Raw genomic sequence first — 23,861 nt, 5'->3', positions numbered from 1 at the left:
CATTGAAAATAAAATTTTTATATCAAATAAAAATATTTTGGATTAAAAAAAAAATGTTTTTTGCAAATAAAAAATGTTCTGCATTGAAAAAAAAAATCAATGGAAAATGTGTGCATTAAATATTTTATTTAATATTCGTCAAATTTCTTACAATTTTGGCTGTTTGACCATACTTGACGTTCAATGTTATAGTTCAAATAGCTAATGTTTAGTAAAACATCCAAAATTGCATGAAATTTTACGAATGCTAAAAAAAAAAATATTAAATGTACACATTTTTAATTGTTCAAACATATTTTTGAATAATGTTTTTTTAATGCTGAAAATTTTTTAATTTGCATTATTTTTTTTAATGCCAAGTATTTTTATTTGCAATACCTAAAAATTTTATTTTCAATGCAAATATTTTTCAGTTGCAATGCAATAACATTTTTTTAATGCATAATTTTTGTATTTGTAAAAAATATTTTTTTTTAATGCAAATATTTTTCAGTTGCTATATTATTAATTCAAACTATTTTCAATACATTTTATTTTTATTTGTAATAAATATATTTTTTTTCTTTATTTCAAATGCATTTTTGTCAATTGATATTTTTACAACCCTGTTCTGCAAAACATTTCCTCTAACTGTGACAGAATAAAAATCGAAATTTCAAATAAGCCAGGTTATAACCTACGTCACGATATTATTTTTTGTTCTTTTTCGTAATTGATAAATATATTTAAAATAGTATAACATAGCATTTCAGTCAAAATGGTATTCTTCCTAGAAAAAATTAGCACTTGGCTGAAAAATTCAACATTCTTTTGACTCTTCACTCAAATCTGCTAGTTTTAAAGTCGGTCTAAATTAGTTACCATCAACATCAATTCAGTGCTAAACGTTTAAGAAATCCTAATAAACAAAGAAAACTTCCATTTAAAAAGCGGAAGTAATAATCAGAAAACTTTTTTATGATACCCAACCTTCTTTGAAATGCATTAATATATTCGAAACAATGGCTCAGATTAAACCTGAACCTGAAGCTAATGTGCAACGAGGTTATCGTTGTTCTGATTTTACATGAAAAAACATTTTTTTTTTGCTTCACTTCCAAAAATCAGAAAGAATAATATGAAGAAAAAGTTTTTTAAAAAAGTACGCATACGCCCGAGTGTACCAACAAATCTCTCTCACAGGTATAATAAAGTCTTCAATGTTCGGGGAATCTTAATGATAGTGATATGAATTGAATTAAATAAACTATTAAACAGAATGTCCAACCCTGAAAATACTCAATTGTTTTTGATTTTACTCATCAATTTTGATCCAATCCATTAATTCTATTCATGTTAAAATTACTCTACAAGTCCTCACACATCTATCAAACTTGTTAATAAATATAAATCCCATCCAATGTCCTTTGCACATATATACGAAATAGGTGAGTTGAAAATAAACAACACAAACGAACAAGGACAATGCACATTGTTGATATAAAACCGTGTCAGTCATCCATCGTCACTCTAGTGAGTACACAATTTTTTTTTTTTTTTTTTTTTTGTGTCAAACTCTTTTACTTTATTATTTTCGGGGATGTCCCGAATGGTTGATTTTTATTTTATTTATTTAAACATATACACAATTTACTATAGTTATGTCCTCATGAGAACAGAAAAAAAAAATAGAAAAAATAAAATAGAAAAAGAGCTGTGAAAAATAGTAAAAACGAATGTTTGTCAAAAGCTTGACATTTTGGATTTCCGCACACATCGAACTTACTCGATTCGATTGAAAATTCTAATAGCATTTGACATTGCCAAGAAAATAAATATTTAAACTTCCCCAAGAAACTTTCTACGCCGCTGTGGGCTTCTCAAGACTTTGTCTACATCACACACACACACACAGATCTAATAATGCAACTATGTCCTTTTTCTTACTTTATATTGAAAATGTAATAGCAAAGGTGTTCCTGCCAGCAGATATATACTGATGGTGAAAATGCAATTTCCTGTCTTTCTCACAAGATAAAAGAGAAAGTACAAAAAGGAGATGAAAATGAGAAAAAAAACTATAAATTTCCTTTTCGTGTTAAAAGATGGCGAGGTAGGTACCAAGGAGACGAAATGAGTAGTTTTATTACTAAAGGAAAAGAATGCCCAAGTGAAACACTGGCACTGGATCCGTTTTAGATGAAATAACAAAAAAAAAAAAAATGAACGCATTAAAATAGAAGTTAAGTGCGAGTGTGCATACAAAAAAAAAAAAAAAAAAAAAAAAAAAAACTTTCTATAACTTTGCCATTAAATTTTAATTAGAGAGAACCTTATAGAAGTTCGTGCCGTGCAGCAAGCGATGATGTTGGCTTCGTCCTTGGGTTCCTTTTGGCATGTTTGTGTGATGTCATTACTTTATCGTTTATGTATATAAAACAAACGTTTGCTTAGAGTCCTTTTTAATGGTACTATACCTCTTCTATAGCATTTTCATGCGCCAAAGCATTATTATCTAATAGAAATAAGTTTCTTAAGGATATTATAAGTTTCTTCAATTTTTGCAAAGAAAAAAAATAATAATAAGAAGAAATTATTCTAAAACTACTTGACTCATGTGGTATTTTTCAAAAGAACTAGTTAATTGATGATGAAGTTTTTATATAAAGGTGCGGTAGGGACAGATATTTAACGAAAAAGTTTACCAGCATAACTTTGCATTATGGAGGTGGCTTTAAAGGGTTAAGTTTAGTTTGTGAAGTGCAATTCTTGTTGGCACTACATTTAGTTAATATGTGTGTTGCCAAATTGAACTTGTACATAAATCGTTAATATGAAAGAAGTTGCAAAGTTCAAAGTGGTGTTTAAATTTGAAAACCAAATACCAGGTAGGTTTTCTAATCAAGCAACCTTCAAAAACATTTTTGGTGAGTGGAAATATTTCAGAAAACTTAAACAATTTGTTTCATTATGAAAAGTTCATGAGCATAAAAACTTCAGTACCTATAATACTTCACCGGCCCTCAAATATGGTAATGGAAAATAGGTGTTTGGAACACTTGTAATGTGAGAAATACCAATTTCTGACGAAAATGTAATTCAGTGTATTGAAGAGTAAAGTTTGGAAGTTAATTTTTGGTAACGCAATGATATTTAATTAAAATTATTATTTTTATGGTTGATTTACTTAATGTCCGTATTAAAGAGATTAATTAAAAATAAAAATTTTAATAACGCAGGTAACGCAGTTGATTGATTTTTGATAGTTTCGTGTGCAACCTGTCATAAATGTAGAAAAATCATTTAATACATTGCTACAAATGTTGTTATATTTTAAATCAAACTATAACCATTTTTAGTAGCGCAGGTAACGCAGTTGTTTGATTTTATATAGTTTTGTGTATAACCTGATATAAATACAGAAATATCATTCAAAACGTTTCAGCAAATGTTATTATGTTTTAAATTAAACTAGGTATAACCATTTTTTAGTAACGCTGGTAACGCTGTTGTTTGATTTTAGATAGTTTTGTGTGTACCCTGTCATAAATGTAGAAAAATCATTACATACATTGCTACAAATGTTGTTATATTCTAAATTAAACTATAACCAGTTTTAGTAACGCAGCTAACGCATTTGTTTGGCTTTCGATAGTTTTGTGTATAATCTGATGTAAATACAGAAATATTATTCAAAACATTGCTACAAATGTTGTTTGAACTATAACCATTTTTAGTAACGCAGGTAACGCATTTTTTTGGCTTTCGATAGTTTTGTGTATAAATTGATATAAATACAGAAATATCATTCAAAACGTTTCTGCAAATGTTATTATGTTTTAAATTAAACTAGGTATAACCATTTTTTAGTAACGCTGGTAACGCTGTTGTTTGATTTTAGATAGTTTTGTGTGTACCCTGTCATAAATGTAGAAAAATCATTACATACATTGCTACAAATGTTGTTATATTCTAAATTAAACTATAACCAGTTTTAGTAACGCAGCTAACGCATTTGTTTGGCTTTCGATAGTTTTGTGTATAACCTGATATAAATACAGAAATATCATTCAAAACGTTTCTGCAAATGTTATTATATTTTAAATTAAACTAGGTATAACCAATGTTTAGTAACACAGGTAACGCATTTGTTTGGCTTTCGATAGTTTTGTGTATAATCTGATGTAAATACAGAAATATTATTCAAAACATTGCTACAAATGTTGTTTGAACCATAACCATTTTTAGTAACGCCGGGTAACGCATTTGTTTGTCTTTCGATACCTTTGTCATTATCATTCAAAACGTTTCTGGAAACGTTACTATATATTAGATTAAACTATAACAATTTTTTACATATAATCAGTAAAAAATGACAAAATATTATTTGAAATTAAAATATTTTTTTCTTATTCACAGCATCAAAACGTATTTTGGGCAAGAAATCTCATGTCATTTTTTTACCTTAGCTTAAAATTAAAAATATAAAAAAACAACTCCAAAGTTCTTATAAGAACTTAATCAAGCTGAAAATTTTAAATTTTAAAACTTTTTTTTTTAATCCTAGAAATGCACACTGTAAAAATAAATTTGAAATAAATCAAAATGAAACACAATCTTAAATTTTCATCTTCATTCTACACTACTAACTTGAAAACAAAATAATTCGCGATAAAACTGAGAGGTTCCTATGAAAAAAAAATTTTAAAAAAAGGAACCAAATACAACTTCATAATCTGTGCAGTTTATAAAATAATTTCTTCTTCTTAATTTTCTGATTTCTCATTTGTTATTTTCTTAAAAACTTGAAATGATTAATGAAATAAAATTAAAAACAGAAAAATTAAAAACAAAAAAAAAAACCTAAAGCTAAAAGCAAAATCCAGAAAAATAAAGAACTAACTAAGGTAAGAAGATAAAATAAAAACTATGAAAGGAGAAACTTTTTTACCAAAAATACAACAAAGAGTGGTAGAAAAGTATCTACCAAAAAAAGATTAAAAAAAAAAAAACTATATAACAGTATCTCAAGGCAGAGAGCTTAACTCTACTCTTCTGATGAGCGTGTTTTATTTTTTTTTTTTATTTTCTTCCTCCGTGAAAATGATTTATGATAATGATGTTTCTGGATGTACAGAGTTTGAGTAGAGTGTGTTAATGATTAAGTCCTTTTTTTTCCTACCAAGTCTTCCTCACAGTAGCAGTTAAAGTTGTTGTCTTTATCTATTGTATTTTATATTTTTGCCAAAATACAAAACCCTACAATTTAACTATGTTTTGTCTTCTCTTTCTTTTGGAAAGTTTATTAAAATTTGTGTATACAACAGAGGTAGAGGTAACAATACTTATATACATTTGCTATCATTTGTTCTAGGACCTGAATGAAGAGTAATTTGTTTCCATCCTGTTTTCCTTGTTTTGGTATGTGTAAGGAGTGTGTGTCTTGCCCTGTCTTTTTTTGTGATTAAAATTGAGTTGGAATTTTAATGATTTTGTATTAAATAGTTAGTTTTTTATTTTGTATCGAAAAGCAAATTGCTTTCCATGTGAGACACAAAGACGGTGGAGGTTAAAGGTGGTTAAAAATGTGTCAACATTTTTGAGGTATTTTCTCAATTATTTTGGTCACCAAATATTTAGGTAGACAAAACAACAATTTTGTTTGAAAGATTTTTTGACTTTAATATCGATTTTCTCATTAAAATAATAATTTTTTTTATATTTTGTTTTTTCTTTAACAAAAAAGTTTTTAGGCACCACCGCAAAATTTACTTGTCACACCCGTAACAATTTAAGGATTTTTAATTATTTTGTGACACATTAGAGCATCAGCAATACTGAAGATGTCCATACGATATACCCACAATTGGAAAGCAGTTTGGATTAGAAATTAATGTTTTTTTTATGTAACACCCGTAACGCATGTGTCTAATTAGATGCTGATACTAATTTAAGCATATTTTCAACAAATAAAATAGACATAAACACGTTTTAATTGGTAACATTGTATTTAAACAGCCTTTTTTAAGAGTTTGTTTCATGTCACACCCGCAACAACTTTAGAAAACAATCATTTTGAGACAAATTTTAGCAGAAATACTGAACCAGCCTTATTTGACTGATGTAAATTTTGTAGAAAATTCAAAATTATAAGATCATGTGTCTTTTTATGTAGCACCCGTAACGCATGTGAGAGTACAATTTCAACAAATAGAAAAAACATATTCCCATAAACATGATATAATTTTAAACATTGTTTCTGGATATAATTTTCAAAAATCTTCTGTCTTGTCACACCCGTAACAACTTTAAAACAAATGTTTTTTAATCATTTTGGGACACATTTAAGCAGTTGCGTTGCATTTTTAAAATAATTTAAATAAGAAAATCATGTGTCTTTTTATATACATAACACCAGTAACGCAGGTATCTAAATCAAAGATATTTTCAACACGTTCTCATAAAATTGTTATAAATGTACACAGTGTATTTCTGCAGTCTTTTCAAAGATTTTCATGTCACAACCGCAACATTTGTCACACTTGTAACAATTTTAGGAACGAATATTTTCTTATCATAATAATGACACATTTTAAAAACAGTAGTAATAAATATGACCAATCTTATATACATTTGAAAAAGAATAAACATGAGAATATCATGCTGTTTCAATATAACACCCGTAACGCAAGATAGATTAGATAATAAAACTTAATCTAAAATATTTTTAGTAAACTATACATATTTCCATAAAACATACATATACTGTATTTGGATAGCTTCTTAAAAGAGTTTCATGTCACACCGGCAACGTTATCATGTCACACCCGTAACGATAAAAAAATTATTTTGTTTTGTTATTTTGAAAGAAAAATGAAACTAAATCAAGTATTTTCCAACAGATAAATTATAAATTTTAAAGCAAATTGTAAAAGTGTCACGCCTGTAACAGAAAGACAAATCGAGTGCATTTCTTGACATAAAGACCCAATATAACATGTCAAAATAAATATTTAATGTACATTTTTATACATTTCAACACAGTAACATAATAAAACTTCAAATATAAACAAAAAAAAGCAACTACTGTGCTTAAATAACATTTTGAACAAAAATAAAAAAATAACATGATGGATATTTGGTTTAAATTTCATAAAAGGACCAAAAGGATTTGTCCTTTTATGAAATTTAAATCAAAGTATCCATCATGTTATCATTCAATTTTGGCAAAAGCATTTTTTGTTTCGATTGAATTTTGTTTTGTAACCGGCTTTTGTTTATTAATTTAATCTAATCACCTTTTTTTGTATTCTCCTTAATTCTAATACAAAAAAAAAAAGCTACAAAAAAGGAATATTCTATATTTTGATTATTCTTTACACGAGGAATATGCATGTATATCGAGTGTAGAAAGGTTGGTTGTACAAAATTGAGTTTATGCATAAAGGATGTATATAAAAAAATTTGCCGGAAACAGAAGTTCACCTTTTAAAATATTCCGAGTAGGCGCGCATATATATGGATAGGATTGTGTTATATCAGGTGTATAGGTATCAAAAAGGGTTGTCTATTAAACCTTACATGATACAGAGATACATGGTATCGACTGAATATCGAATGTGTTGATATTGTTGTACTTTAAATTTATTCCTTCTTTATTTCAACGATTTCGAGGATTATTTTTCTGCTTCCGGGTGATTGAATTACTTGAACATGTAACCCAGAGAGAGCCCTGTGTATCATCAATATAAAAGATAAAATGAAAGGAATATATTTATTTTTTCTTACTTTTCTACCCGGAGGATATAAGGTACATAACCTTTACAACGTTAAAGGGTGCAAATTATATTTTTATTTATATTCGTCGTACATGCAAACGTATATTATTTAATTTTAATTGATCCCTTTCGATACAAGAACTGTATTCAATTTTTAAAGAGTTTAATCAAAAATTTAAAACAAAAAAAAAAGAAAGTATAAAATTAATGAATATAAATTTACTATTAGAGTATTTTATTTTGGCTTAAATTTTCAGATCAAATTGATTAACTTAACATCAATATGGATTTATGATTAAAAGCTATTCAATAGGAAATTGATTTGATTTTGATTAAGAGTGTTTATAATTCAAATGAAATATTCTTCCATATGACTAAATAAAAAATTAAATATTTTTTTTTTTAAGTGGAAAAATAAATGAGTTGGGAGTGGTTTTTTGTTAAAAATATGATTTATTTTTTTTTTTTTAGTTTTAGATTAAATCAATTTGCATTATAAATGAAATTGAAATGGAAAACATGGAAATTTGTTTGTTTTTATTTAATATTAAAAACAATTGACTTTATGTTATGATAAATAAATTAATTTTTTTTTTGTATTATTTTTCAACAATTTACTATTAAATTTTTTTTAGACTATTTAATGAGTTGGGAAATGTTTCACAAATTCCGTTAAAGTAACATTTTGGAATAAAGGTAAAATGTATGTCAAGTTATGCATTTGAAAACAATCCGTAATAACATTGAATACTTTTGCTGAAAAAACTTTGTTTTTTGTTCAAATATCTGAACTTTTACTCATACACATAAAAACAAAAAAATTTTCGTTGAAATCGGGTTAGTCATATACGAGATATTCAGAAACAAAAAAAAAAACCTATGCTATGTACCGTTAATAACGGTTTAAAAAAATATTTTGGTAATTTGCCGTTATATGGCAGGTACCGTTAGTTTTGTTTCTAAAAAAAATTCACGAATCCTAAACTTGTCTTATATTATCTATATCGCAAGTAAAATCAATGTGGGGTGCGGTTTACATGCCGAAGGCATCATCGGCCAATTTGTCTTTTAATCCAAAACTGGTGTCAACATTACCGTGAATGGCGAAAGCTTAAGGCAAATGATTCGTGCTTTTTGTTTCTCATCCTTTAGAGCAGAAATAATACCAACAAGACGGTGCAACATGCCATACAGCGCTTGCAACTATGAATTTCTTAAACCAAACGTTTGGACAACTTTTTGTGGGGGTATGTCAAATCTCTCGCTTATAATGATAAACCAGCAACTATTGCTCATTCAGCAGCCAATATTCGATGTGCTATCGAAGAACGGCTTTTTTTGTTTCAAATCATTTTCGAAATCTAGTTAAAAAAAATTCGACTGTAAATCTAATTCCATTTCATTTCGTTTAAATGAATTGTAATGTACACTACGGTGTATACGTACTTTTTTTTCAATTAATATATTTTAAATTCTATTCGAAACTTTGTTTATCGAATATTATCATATGACACATATTTTTAAATAACTTTTTGATTTTTTTTTTGGAAAGGTATTATAACAGCCTGTGAAAATATTCGTTTGTTATAATTTATAAGAATCAATAGAGTCAGCAAAATAATCTTGAATGAAAGACTGTTTTTTTTTTTTTAAGAAATGAAGAAAATCAGTATGAGTACAAAAAAAAACGATGTCTTTTCTTCTGGATAAAAATCCAAACAGATATCTGCTTAATTCAATATAGATTCCGTTTGTTTTCAACTGCACTGAGGGAAAAAACGCAACGTAAAATGTAATATGGCCAACGTTGATTTAACGTTGAAAAAATTAACATGAAACATCTTTAAATTAAATTTGAAACAACTTAAAAAAAATTTCAATTTTTGTCGCAATTTAGCTTTTGTTGCATTTTATCATCTTAATATTCAACCCAAGAGTTGTAGGTTCAATCCCCAGTGGCTGCCAATTTTTTCTTTTTTTTTATTTAAATTGATCCTTTTTTTAAAGTTGAAACAACTTTGATTTAAGTATGTTTTGTAACTGTAAACCATTTTAATCTAACGATGTTCTACTTTGATTTTGAAATTTTCGTCTTCAACGCCAAATCATTCCGAAAAATAGTTGAATCAACGTGGTTTTCGTTGATTTTAAGTTGTTTTTTCCCTCAGTGTGGTTGCTTTCTCCGTTGGGTAAAAGGGTGTTTTTCGTGGATAAAAGGACAATCTACAATAATTCCGAAAAAATCAATTGTATAAATGGAACCTTTACGAAAATTAAGAATAAAATAAGCCTACACGTTTTTTTCATGTAAGAAAGTGTTTTCTTTTAGCCAAAAACTAATATATTTTATCCGGTAAAAAATGGATAAGCCTGAAATGACTGATGGCTAAACTTATGACTGTACTAAAATCTAAAAAAAAAAAAAAAAAAAACAATTTCTATCGCAACCAGTTTAGAAAATATTAGCTTTTTTTTTCGTTCAGTGTATTTTAAATTTCACCATCTTACGTTTTCATTTACCACAACCACGAATGAATGAATTTTATAAATTTTCTTTTTTTTTTCTACTTTTTTACAATTATTGACTAAAACCATGAGCATTTAAAAATTTTCATAGCTGTTGCACTTTTTCTTTGAAAAAATATTGAAATTCGTTTTTCGATGCAAAATGTAAAAAAAAAATGTTTATCAATCAATTTGATTCATAGGAATTTTTTGTAGAACATTCAAGTCCCTACAAGAAAAAATCTTGTTAATTTGAAAATAATGAATTTTCAGTGAATTAAAAAAAATTTGAAAAGTAAAAAATGTCTTTATAATTTTTTTTAAATTTGACCTCGAGTATCTTTAGAATGGTTAGAATAATGAAAAAAGTTAATAAGACCTTTTTTGTGGAACAATCTATTTCCTACAAGAATATGTCTTGCGCGTGTGATTGTTATAATTTTTCAGTTTGTTACAAAATTAAGAACAAAAAAACGAATTTTTAAAAATTTTCTGATTTTTGGACCTCAAATATCTATTAAACGGTTAGATAAACGAAAAAAGTGTACAAGGCCTTTTTTGTAGAGCGTTCAATTTCCTACAATAATATGTAAAGAAATTTGCTAAAAAGTCAATTTAAAAAATAAATGATTTTTTTTAGTAGAAGCTTGATGTAAAAATGGAAAATTGCGAAGCAGAGGACCTTCCCATTAATATTTGGTACTCCGATTTAACGGAGTACCAAATAAAAAGAATTTTGATTTTTTTGACCCACCCTAAGATATACATATGAACATCAAATTAAAATTCCTAAACCTATAAAATTCGTCTAAGGAGTTTTTAAATAAGCTGGTAGAATAATTTTTTTTTTGTCATGCGAAAGCATACTTATTATTTGAACGTTTTGAACTGTAAGGCTTTTTATTTTTTTATTTTGTCTCCATAGAATAACATTAAATGTTATGTCCCTATTTATCTTAAAAAAAATGAACTATTTTTAATAGTAAATCACATATTCTTACCTGTCCATTGACACCCTTATCCTCATCAGTGGCTTGAACTTTTATCACCGGACTACCATTCGGAGCACCTTCTTCCACTTTCGGATAATATGTCCCACAGTCCTTAAACACTGGCTTATTATCATTCACATCAGTTATAAAAACCACAACCACAGCTGTCGACGTGTGTATAGTTTGATCGCCATTCACACAACACGAACCATCATCCAAGGCCGTTACATTTAACTCGTACTTGTCCCGATCCAACGAAATAGCCTTATTATGCAGTCGTATAACTCCAGTTATCTCCTCGATAACGAACTGCCCGGAACTAGTACCGCCACCCACAAAACCAAAACGAACATTGTCACCATCCTTGTCCGATGCTACAACCGTTGTCACCAGAGTATTGGCACCGGCATTCTCATCAACATTCGGCGTGTAAACTTGCTGTGAGAATTTTGGCTCTTCGTCATTTTTATTTTTTGTATAAATACGAACTGTGGCTACACCGCTTTTCGACGGTTCACCCTTATCTTTGGCTGTGACAATAAACTCGTAGTAGGCGTTATTGTTGTCAGCGTCCAATTGCTTATTGTTCACAATAATGCCGTTGGAATCGACTGCAAAGTGATCATCGGAGACAAGGTATTCGATTTCGGCGTTAGCACCTGAATCGGAGTCCATGGCTTTGACGCGCAGGATGCTCGTTCCAAGTGGAATGTCCTCGTCGACGTTGTGTGCTTGATAATCGGGCAATTCAAATTTTGGTGCATTGTCATTCACATCTGTTACACGAATTGTTAACTGGTGTGTTCGATGGAGAGAAAATAAACGAAAAAGAAGAACAAGAGAATTGCAATTGGTTTTTTGGGATAAAAATAAAAAGAAAGCGATGAGAAAGACTTGCAGTAGTGTAACAGTGTTGCTACTTTTATTGAATTTTTAAGAAAAAGTTATTAAACTTGAAGGACAGTAAAATTCTTTCTAATCTTTCGTAACTTACTTTTTCAAAGTCTACACAGAGAGAAAATAATGCAGGGATAATTTAACTCCTGGTATATTTAACTATATTTCTGGTATATTTAACTATATTTATGGTATATTTAACCATATTTCTGGTATATTTAACTAGTCTCTGGTAATTTTAACTATATTATGGTTAAATATACCAGAATTAAATTTATACCTGGCATTATTTTTTCTCTGTGTAGAAGCTTTTTCAAAATTTAAGCAAAAAATTATTTTAAGGATCTTTTCAATTTTTCGACTTTTTTTTAACTTTTTTCATCCTTTTTAAAAAAAAATATTATAAAGTGGCAACACTGATTAAGTACTGCAGTAGATATTGCACACAATATCGACTCTGTCTGTCTATTCACATTTTCATACAATTTTTGTGTAACATAAATTTTACCTCAACTGATGTGGAGAATCCTCCAGAATCCTCGGTAGCTGTCACAATCAACGAATACACATGCGGTTGTCGTAAATCTTCGAAATCCAATTCTTTTGCCAGTTTAACGATACCCGACGATGGTCCAATGTTAAATGTGCCTGCTCCTTGTCCTTGGGCTTTAAGTGTATAGCGAATTTCTCGGTCGGCAAAGGATTTAGCTTTTACCGATATTATACTGCAGAGAAGAGAGAAAAAAAAACAAAAAACCAAAAAACGATTAGATTAAAGTTACATTAGCATGTGAATATGGCGTAGTGAATTTATTTTTATAATAAAAATAGACTAGGGTAGTGGTTTGGTAGGCAGGCGAGTCCCTTTTTTCGGTAGAAATAAAAAAAAACTGAACAGAAATTTTGAGGCAATTGTTATTGTAAAACGTTTTTGTTGAGAAAACAAGAACAAGTAATGTCAGAAATCATTGTTAAGTATCGGGTCTGTGGGTTTTTCATAAAATATTGTTGTTTTTGTTCTTGTTCGTTTTTGTGGTATGGTGGTTGTTAGAAAGGAATTACTAGATGTAATGCGAATATAAAACCGAATTAGTGTTTGGTTTAACATTTTTGGTTACACATTTGAGGTTTAGGCCAAAAAAAAAACAAATTGATTTATTTTTGAAACTTTATTGGTGTTAACAGTGGGAAATTTAGAAAGCATTTAGGCAAATATTGTCATCATTTAGAAAAAAAAAGTCCTGAAAGAGGGAAAGTTTCTATTGGAAACAGTGAGTAAACCCGAACTTGTGAACTTTACTGATCAATTTTGGATTCATGGTGTCTCTAAGCATGCGTTTATTTTTGGATCCTTTCAGATTAATCATAATAATAATACGTCGAGTTCAAATTTCTTTTTTAGAGATTTTAACACAGTAAATGTTAATGAACTGTTATCCGAAGCTTATTTTTATGACTTGGGGTCGTTTTACTCAACAACAGATGTGGATTTAAGGTTGTTAATATTAAATGATGCCATGAAGTATTTATTGGATAAGTTTGTTCCACTAAAACAACTGAAACAAAGAAATAAAAAGTCTAACATTATAACTACAAAATCCATCTGTAAAGCTAAAGAGCTGCGAGATCTTGCACTGAGAGCATTTCTAGAAGAGCGCACTGAGAATCGTTGGAATTGTTATAGCTTTTATAGAAATCTTGTCTGCAAAGAGGTACGTTCTGAAAAAAGAAAGCTTTCTGTGAATGTTTTTTCGGGTACACACTCCACCAAACTGTTATGGTCTAAATTAAATGATATTGGAATAAATAATACATCATCAAACTTAAATTCCAGCATTGATGTAAATTCTTTAAATTCTTATTTCGCTTCTTGTTCCTCATCAAATAACACTTCCCGTTCCGATGTGTTGTACCCTGAAGCGGAGAGTAGTTTTTCTTTCCGCAATATATCCGAATGTGAACTTTATGAAGCGTTTTCTACTATAAAATCAAATGCTGTTGGAACTGACGGAATTTCCATTAAATTTCTGAAACTAATTTTCCCAGCGTTCGGCAAACATTTTCTTTTTCTCATTAATTCTGTTCTTACAACTTCAAAATTTCCTTCTGGTTGGAAACCGGCTAGAATATGTCCAGTGCCGAAGAACAAAAAGCCTGTAAAGCCTTCAGATTTTCGGCCTATTAGTATTCTGCCAGCACTCTCCAAGGTATGTAAAAGAGTTATAAAGGATCAACTTTTGAAAAATAATTTTATATCTAATAATTTTTTCAAGAACCAGTCCGGTTTTCGTAAGGGATACAGTACGACTTCAGCCATAACTAATATAACGGATAATATAAGACAAAATTTAGGTAAGAAAATGGTATCTATTCTTCTCCTTCTCGATTTTAGTAAAGCCTTCGATAGTGTGGATCATAACATTCTCTGTCTTAAACTTAAGAAACTGTTTCGTTTCTCTACGATGGCATGTAATCTTATATTTTCCTTTTTTAATGGGAGAAGCCAGGCTGTAAACGTGAACATGGAAACTTCGTCATTTTTATCCCTCCACCGGGGCGTTCCCCAGGGATCGATTTTGGACCCTGTGCTTTTCACAATGCTTGTTAATGATTTGCCTTCGGTTATTAAACATAGTTCTGTTTTTATATACGCCGACGACGTACAGATGCTACATTCCACTGAGCTGAGTGATCCAAACAGGTGTGTAACAGAACTTTCTTTCGATTTTGATATGGTACTTAACTGGGCCAAGGAAAATTCTTTGGTTTTAAACGCTGGAAAATCAAAATCTATTGTTTTCAGAACCTCTTTGAATCCAGTTTCATTAAATTTGCTGAATCTTAATGGCAATATAATTCCATATGAAAGTAGCGTTAAAGTACTAGGTTTCTATTTGGATGAAAAATTATCATGGGAAATTCATGTAAACAGATTAATCAGAAAAATTACTTTCACATTAAGAAAACTATATTCGATAAGCGATTATTTACCTCTCAAGGTTCGCTGGAAGTTATGCAAGGCCCTCGTTTTTCCATTCTTACTCTATGGCTGTGAAGTTTATAGTGGCTGCAATTTGAGTTTACTTAATAAACTTAAACTTTGCTTTAACTCTGCTGTGAGGTATGTTTTTAAAAAAAGAAGGTTTGATCATATTAGTGAACTTGTAACTAAGTTTCTTGGCTTATCTTTTGAAAATTTTATTAAAATGCGTTCAATGATTTTAATTTTTAAAACTATTAAAACTAAAACTCCTTCATATATCTTCAACAGCATTACGTTTAGCGCACTTCGACTTCATCCAACGAACATTAATACAGCTCCACATAGAACTAAAATTATGGCGCGTTCCTTCATGGTGCGTTCTGCCAAATTATGGAACTCTTTGCTTGATCATATCAGAAATGTTTCTAAATCAATTAATGTTTTTAAAAAAGATATTAGTCTGTTCCTCCAAGACACCCACAATAATTGAATTTGCTTTTTCTTGGCATATCTACTTTGGCTAAAACAAGTTTTTTTTTGCTATTTTATTCCTTTATTTTTTTGTTTTAAATATACTTCTAAAAAATTTTGTATTTTTATATGAATTGATAAAATAGGGCTAAGCAAGCATGAGCGATTATAATTTAATTTATTATACAGTATATTTATAAAGCAAAAGTTGTACATGAATTTTTTTGAATTTTTTATACCTATGTATACATTTCTTTTGCTATTCATATAATAATTAACTTTAGTTTATAATATATTTTTTTTTGTATTTAAGTCGAACTTTTTACATTAACTTAGTGACCTCTTTGATGATCTGTAAAGGTCCTAGGTTGCGTTTTAGATCTCAATAAAAAAAAAAAAAAAAAAACAGTGGAACACTGGAAAATTAACATTGCTCTATAGAGTGCCTACCTATCACAATAGGATCGCTAAAAATAGAAAAATTGAAATCCACAGGTATAACTTTTATAATTATTCTTTTTTTAAATTTGTTTTCCTCCTTTTTGGAAGGATCTTCGTTTAAGTGTTAAATGTGTTAATATAGAACAGAAGAAAACTTAAAGCTCCCTATAAACTGTGAGATTTCAATTTATTCTTTGTTATAGAACTACCTTAGATAAAGGAATAACTTCGGAAATATTTCTTCAAATGCCGAAGCACTTGGAAACAGTAGATTGGAGTAAAACTGTGTAATAAGTGTATTAAGTTAAGCAAGTAATTTCAGTAACTGCTGAGTGGTAATAATGTGGAGAGGGGGCAATATTCGAAATAACTCACTGCTCGATGGCTATATGCAGTTCGATAGCTAACCATAGACGACATCAAAGAAATGATTAAGAAAATTTGCAAACAAAGAAATGAACAGGTAAGAAGGCTTATTTGTAGAACTTTTCAACCAAAGGTATGAATTAAAAATACGCAGTTCACTTTGGGACTGGGAAATAGCACCCCAATTCTAAACTGGTACAAATTTTCGTCAAGAAAAGCCGATATGCATAGATCGAGTCATTTTTAATTCTTTTTCTGGAACAGGGCAAATGTTTTTAGAGGATTCACTCTCTACAGGAAAATGTTGTTAACATAGGATTTCAATGAGCTTTCTTAGAGACCGAATACGACCAGGTCTAAATTGTTGGTTTTGGTTTCGAAGAACTTCACCGGCCTTGCGTCGCACACTGGGGCGACCCAAAAACTAGAATTAATTCAAAAAGCTAAATTGAGAGTATCTTTATTTTTTACTTGCGATATAGGTACTATAGGGCAAGTTTAAGATTCGTAAAAAAAATCGAACTCGAGATAATAATTTTACATGACATTACGATGATGGAGAATGCCAAAAAAGTGGGTCCGGCAATTCTGTCTGTCTGTCTGTCTGTCTGTACCTCGAGCTACAGCCTAAACTAATGGAGCGATTTCCTTCAAACTTGGTAGTTAAGAGTTTTCGATATTCCCTAGAGGACAAATTGAAATTTTTTTTTTAAGACCAAAACTAACGGTACCTGTCATATAACGGAAATAGAAAAGTTAATTTTTTTCAAAAACGGCTCTAACGATTTTGATTAAAATTTTTGTGTGTAGTGAAGCACATAAAAGCTTTCTTTGGAAATAAAAAAAATATTTTTTGAACCGTTATTAACGGTACCTGCCATAGAACGGTTATTTTAATTTATGAATTTCTCGTAAACGACTAAACATATTTCGACTAAAATTTTTGTACAGACACTTTTAAACTATCGTTATTTAAAAAAATTTTAAATTTTTCAAAAAACACATTTTTGAATTTTTAAGAACTATTTCAAATTTTTTTTTTGAAAAATCAATTTTTTTGAAACGGGTTGGTAAAAAATTTTGAAATTCCGTTCTTATGTGTAAATTAATTATTTCTTAAAAATGGCATACCAACTTTTTTTTGAAAAATGTTTGAAATTTTGTATATACATATAAAAAATTATTTTTTAAAAAAACGGCTCTAACGATTTTCGAAAATTTTTTTCTAAAAACTCTTTTTAATACAAGACATAATATGGCATACTTAGTTTTTTGTAAAATATCATTTAAAACGGTATTTAATTATTTATAAACAAAAGATTTTTTTTTTGTACCACTTATGAAATTCCGTGAAAATATCAAATTTTAACTTATTTTGTTCAGTGAAACGCTTTAACATTAGAGTAACTTTTACCATAAGAGCAAGTACGTGCGACCCCAGTCGTGCAATTTATTGTATGTTATCTTATAGAGCAATATCCATTCTTTTAAGAAGTGCTTTCAATTTTTTTAAAGATTCTTCCGTTTCTTCACAATCAATTTATCTTTAAGTCTGATTGTTAATCTGTAAATCAGAACAAAAATTAGCTGTTTTTCATCCTAATCTTTGCGATTTTTGTATTCGATATATTTTTCAATCGTTCAAAAATCTTAGTATAGAGCCTTCAACTTGGGGTATTTAACTATGACAAAACACAAAAAAAAATATATATATGTACATTATGTGTAAAGTTTGAGTAAAGTTATAATGATCTCTTTTTAGAAAGTTCTGTTTTAGAGATTTTCTTAAATTCATAGACTTTTAATTATGAACATGGTTCGATCAAGTAATATTTTATTTGTTTTCCATATGCGATGTATGTCTATTTTGAGGTTCTTAAAAAAAATCGTGCCGGTTTTTTGCATTTTTCGTGTTATATGGACTTTTGTTTAGGAAATAACCTCAAAAAATGTCAGAGTCACAAAAAAAAAAGTTCTGATTTGGGGGTGCGACTATGTGAATGAAAATGAATCTGCAACCCATTTCACCTCATCACGTCAGGTTTTCAAAATAACCTCAAAAAAAAAGTTCCTTGAAGGGTGTCTGTGAACACTTTTTGAGATTAACTAGAAAACCTGAGGTGATCGAGTAAAACGGATTTCGGATCCTGTTACAACTAGCAAAACAAAATATTATCCCCTAAGCTAACATTTTTGATGAATATAGTGCTGATGATATTTTTGATTAACTTAAAGTCATATATTCACTGTTTTCATAAAAATAAAATAATTAAAAAAAAATTTTTTTTTAAATGTTTTTAAAAAATTTATTTTTTCTATAGGTATGATGATTGCATTAAAGAGTATAGGTAAGAAGTAGTTATGTGAATACAAAAAAATATACTCTTACGCCTTTTTAGGATTTTCATATACCTACTTTCATGCTGATAAATAGGAGAAATTGTACATCGATTCAGAAATTATGAGCTATAAAGTGGGCGTTTTTGGGGGGCGTGGTAAAAATTTGTTTTGACATCACTTTGCAAGAGTCTCATAGGCCTACATGTGAAATTTCAGGTTCCTAGCTGTACCGGCTGATTTGATGCCATGAATTCAATCGTCTTGCCCCAGTGTGCGTCGTCTTCGTTGCCTTTAAATGTTAATATCACCAATTTCAATTAAGGCAAGGGGTTCAGTGATGGACGAATTCTGCCCATAATCTCGTAAAGGCCCTAACTACACTTTTCTTAGTTATGAGTTATAGAGGGAAACAGTAAATGTAATATCGCAATTTTCATATAAAAATGAAAAAAATCAAAAGTAGTAGAATTGAATACCTAATCCTTTTTGGAATTCGGTAAAAAATTAAATTTATATTGATTTTGACATTTTTTTGTAAAATGTATTTTGTATGTTTAATATAATTATTATGTTTATATTGTTTGTATAAAATTACATACAACTTTATTGTCAATAATTATATTAAAAGCTAGTATTATGTGTTTTTTTTACCAAAGGAAATTTCTTGATAAATACTGTATTGAAAATACAGTATTTTGCCAGTATTTTTTACTTGCGATATAGGTACTATAGGGCAAGTTTAGGATTCGTAAAAAAAATCGAACTCGAGATAATAATTTTACATGACATTACGATGATGGAGAATGCCAAAAAAGTGGGTCCGGCAATTCTGTCTGTCCGTCTGTCTGTCTGTCTGTCTGTCTGTCTGTCTGTCTGTATGTACCTCGAGCTAGAGCCTAAACCAATGGAGTGATTTTGTTCAAACTTGGTAGTTAACAGTTTTCGGCGATTCCCTAGAGGACAAATTGAAATTTTTTTTTTAGGACCAAAACAAACGGTACTTGTCATATAACGGAAATAGAAAAATTAATTTTTTTTCAAAAACGGCTTTAACGATTTTGATTAAAAATTTTGTGTATAGTATTGCACATAAGGGCCAACTTTTAAAATAAAAAAAAATATTTTTTGTACCGTTATTTACGATACCTGTCATAGAACGGTTTTTTTGATTTATGAATATCTCGTACAAGACTTACCTGATTTCAACGAAATTTTTTATACAAAAACGTTTAGGTAAGACTAATATTAAAATTTTAGAAAATTTTCAAAAACCACATTTTTGGATTTTTAAAAAATATTTCAAATATTTTTTTTGAAAAATCAATTTTTTGAAAACGGGTGTCTGAAAAATTTTGAAATTTCGTTTTAATGTGTAAATTAATTATTTCTTCAAAATAGCATACCAACTTTTTTTTTGAAAAATGTTAGAAATTTTTTATATATAAAAAATTATTTTTTTTTAAAAACGGCTCTAACGATTTTGGAAATTTTTTTTCTAAAAATACCTTTTTATGCAATTAAAAAAATGGCATACTTGGTTTTTTGTAAATCATAATTTAAAACGGTGTTTCTTGAATAAAAACCTTTAACATTAGAGTTACTTTTAGCATAAGAGCAAGTACGTGCGACCCCAGTCGTGCATTTTGTTTACAGTATTTTTCCAAAAAAAAAGTTGTCCGACATGGGTATGGATACGTACAAATGAGGAGGTGATTTCCAAAACCAGCTATCTGAACTGAAGGTAGTTTTAAATAAAATGCCAAAAACCTTTACTTCGTAATACAGAAGATATAAAGCAAAATAATCTTCTACAAATTTATTCTTTACGAAATTTTAATAAAATTAAAGTTTTCAAAATAAATATATCTTAAGTCTTTATATTGAAAATTATTTATTAAAAAGTTGGTATATCTGCTTTTGGAAGTATTATTGAATTATGTCTTCTTTTGGAAGTAAAAATATTTAAAAAAATCTTCTTTTGCAGGTAAAATACGAAATAAGCTAAAAAATAAGTCCATTTTCGTAAAAACCCACAACACCATTTCCATTACCCAAATTTTTGAGAAAAACTAAAAACTCTTCCATCGTCGTAATGTGGCATTTTTTTATACTAAAGAGGACTTATTGGAAAGAACATTTTGCATAGGTCATTTTGGAAAAACCATTTGGTGTTCAATAGGCTTTTTTGGAAATAAAGTCGTGTTTTGACATTGAATAACTATCTCTGTGTGCTGTTAACAAAATTATTTTTTATTAAATCAGACGCACGTTGAAAAGACCTAAAAAATGACATGCATATCTCATTTTCTGATTTTTTTCCGATTGCTGGTTTTGGAAATCAGCTCCTCAAATGGCGTCGTCTAGACCACATGCTCAGAAAAGCTGATTTGCACCATTTTAATATTATAACTTTTATGAAATTATCTGTTGTGGAACGGTTAAATGTGGTTCTGGCCAGAATGACGATGGAGAATCGGGGTCTAAAAAGCCCTAACTGATACCTTTGATGTCAATAAAAGCTTAATGGCTAGGCATGCGACTTCCTTAACATCATCTTCCAAAGAATAATACAGAACTCTAGAGCTGGCTGGAGAAATTTGTTGGTTGAGACCCGAAACCACAACTGGTCACCCTCTCATTGATAGTCATACTTCTTCGCAATTTTGCATGTAGTCGAGTCAAATTAGACATAAAATTTGTAAAATCTCGGAATCCAGGGAAAGTCGATGCATCTGAAAAACGAGTATAAAGCTGCATTATAAAAGGGTCAAATAAGAAAGTTAAAAAAAAAAATTTCACCGCTCTCGATTACAACAGTTTTTATTGACCGTTAACTGTCATTCCGTATGCAAGCGTCAATCGGAATTGCTGTTTCATTTTAGATTTTGATCAAACTTTGTAGGGATGTTCTCTAGGACTGTAAGGAAGCAAATCCATGATGATTTAATTTTAAGTTGCGTGGTTTCCCCGCTACCCGCATTCGAACTTTTTCAGAAGGTCATTTTTATGTTATTATAGCTTTGCGTCTACTAAAGATATATCTTTGTTTGAAACGCCATTTTAAAGCTTAAGAGTATTAATTTTTGAATATATATTAAAAAATTACGTAATAATTATCCCTGAATTAAAAATAATTTTTGAAAAACTGGTAATTTTGCTGATTTTTCATGGTTTTTGACTGGCTCCAGAACCTTGGCTATTATATGTAGGAAGCTTATACTTACCAAATATTAAATATAGATATTTTTCAACAAAATAAATCTAAAATTAACTCGATGGCTGTACTCCTTATGCAAAAATTTTAAGTTCAAAGTTTTGAGTTTTTTGAAAAAATATTTTTTTATACTATGATTTTTTACGATTTGACTAAAGATAGAAACATGAAACTAACAGTGTGTTAAGTTGAAACTTTTAGCTTTAAGTTCTCTAAATAAAATTGTGTTATTTTCATATCTTCTTAGTGTACCGCTTGTTTGAAAATTCGCAAAAATGCTAAAAAGCCAAAAAAACCCCTACTTAAGACTATGATTGCACTATGTTTGACATAAGATAGAAGCATGAAATCAATAGTATATTTAGTTCGTACTCTTAGCTTAACACACTGTAAGTTTCACATTTCTTCGTTTAGTCAAATCGTAGAAAATGACAATATAAAAATTAGCTTTTTTAAAATACTCAATACTTTGAACTTAAAATTTTTACATAAGGAGTACAGCCATCGAGTTCATTTTAGATTCATTTTGTTGAAAAACATCTATATTTAATATTTGGTAAGTATAAGCTTCCTACATATAATAGCCAAGGTTCTGGAGCCAGTCAAAAACCATGAAAAATCAGCAAAATTACCAGTTTTTCAAAAATTATTTTTAATTCAGGGATAATTATTACGTAATTTTTTAATATATATTCAAAAATTAATACTCTTAAGCTTTAAAATGGCGTTTCAAACAAAGATATATCTTTAGTAGACGCAAAGCTATAATAACATAAAAATGACCTTCTGAAAAAGTTCGAATGCGGGTAGCGGGGAAACCACGCAACTTAAAATTAAATCATCATGGATTTGCTTCCTTACATTCCTAGAGAACATCCCTACAAAGTTTGATCAAAATCTAAAATGAAACAGCAATTCCGATTGACGCTTGCATACGGAATGACAGTTAACGGTCCATAAAAACTGTTGTAATCGAGAGCGGTGAAATTTTTTTTTTTAACTTTCTTATTTGACCCTTTTATAATGCAGCCCTATACTCGTTTTTCAGATGCATCGACTTTCCCTGGATTCCGAGGTATAAAGCTAATTTGACTCCACTAATGTGTCTAAGATAAATTCAATATTAACCACAGCAACAACATTTTTCCTTTTCTTTCAAAAGTTAAGCCCCCTATTACCAACTACATTTTTAATAGGTATTTAGATTTTAATATTAAAATTGTATTCCGTTTGTATCTGTGATTCTCTGATAACAATGTATATTCTGTTTTTACAAAGGACACACATATCCCAAACGCCTTTTCCGAATAATAAGAAAGATAACAATAAAAGAAGAAAAAAAACCTTTAAAAATAAAGTCAATCAGGAAAATTACTTTTCATGCTTTTTTAATGAAAAGTAATGGCGTCACTCTCATACACATACGCAAAAAAGTTCATTGTGTACATCTAGTTTTTTTTTTCAACTTTACAAAATGTAAGAAAGGACATTACAAAAAGGACCTTTTTCATACTTCATTGATGTGGTAAAAGTTACACAAAAATAACTACCCTCTCTGCCGACCCAAAAGATGGAAGAAGAAACGACAACATTTTTCTAAGACCAAACGACCCAAAACTCTTCTCCAGTCGACTATTTTCTTCATTTTTTCTTTTTTGGCTAAAATGAGGGTGAAAATATTGTTAAAGTGTAAAAGTGTATATAAATTCATAAGAATGAAGTTGGTTTTTTTTTCTTCTATGTGTACCTATGTATGAAAAAAAACAAAACTAAACTTAAAAGAAGGGATGATGGTTTTCTATTTGTATGTGTGTGTGTAGATAAATGTACCAACACAAAAAAAAAAGAGGAGAGAAGAGAATGTTTGCAATTCGGTTGATCACAAAAGTAAGCAA

The 23,861-nt window shown here is 29.2% G+C and overlaps 1 protein-coding gene across 7 annotated transcripts in view; it reads right to left on the bottom strand.

The window, feature by feature from the left end:
* Positions 1-23,861, bottom strand: part of LOC129905842 (neural-cadherin-like) — a 658,269-nt gene that overhangs the window by 489,855 nt on the left and 144,553 nt on the right. For all 7 annotated transcript variants that reach the window (XM_055981444.1, XM_055981445.1, XM_055981449.1 and 4 more), the window contains exons 4-5: positions 12,660-12,876; positions 11,264-12,049 (exon numbers count right to left, since the gene is read on the bottom strand). In XM_055981444.1, the coding sequence (XP_055837419.1) occupies positions 11,264-12,049; positions 12,660-12,876 (1,003 nt within the window). The remainder of the gene's footprint in view (positions 1-11,263; positions 12,050-12,659; positions 12,877-23,861) is intronic.

Source organism: Episyrphus balteatus, chromosome 1 (assembly GCF_945859705.1).
Source record: "Episyrphus balteatus chromosome 1, idEpiBalt1.1, whole genome shotgun sequence".
In the NCBI taxonomy this organism is placed as follows: domain Eukaryota; kingdom Metazoa; phylum Arthropoda; class Insecta; order Diptera; family Syrphidae; genus Episyrphus; species Episyrphus balteatus.
Note: the sequence above shows the minus strand (reverse complement) of the source record. Positions and strands in the feature narration are given on the sequence as shown.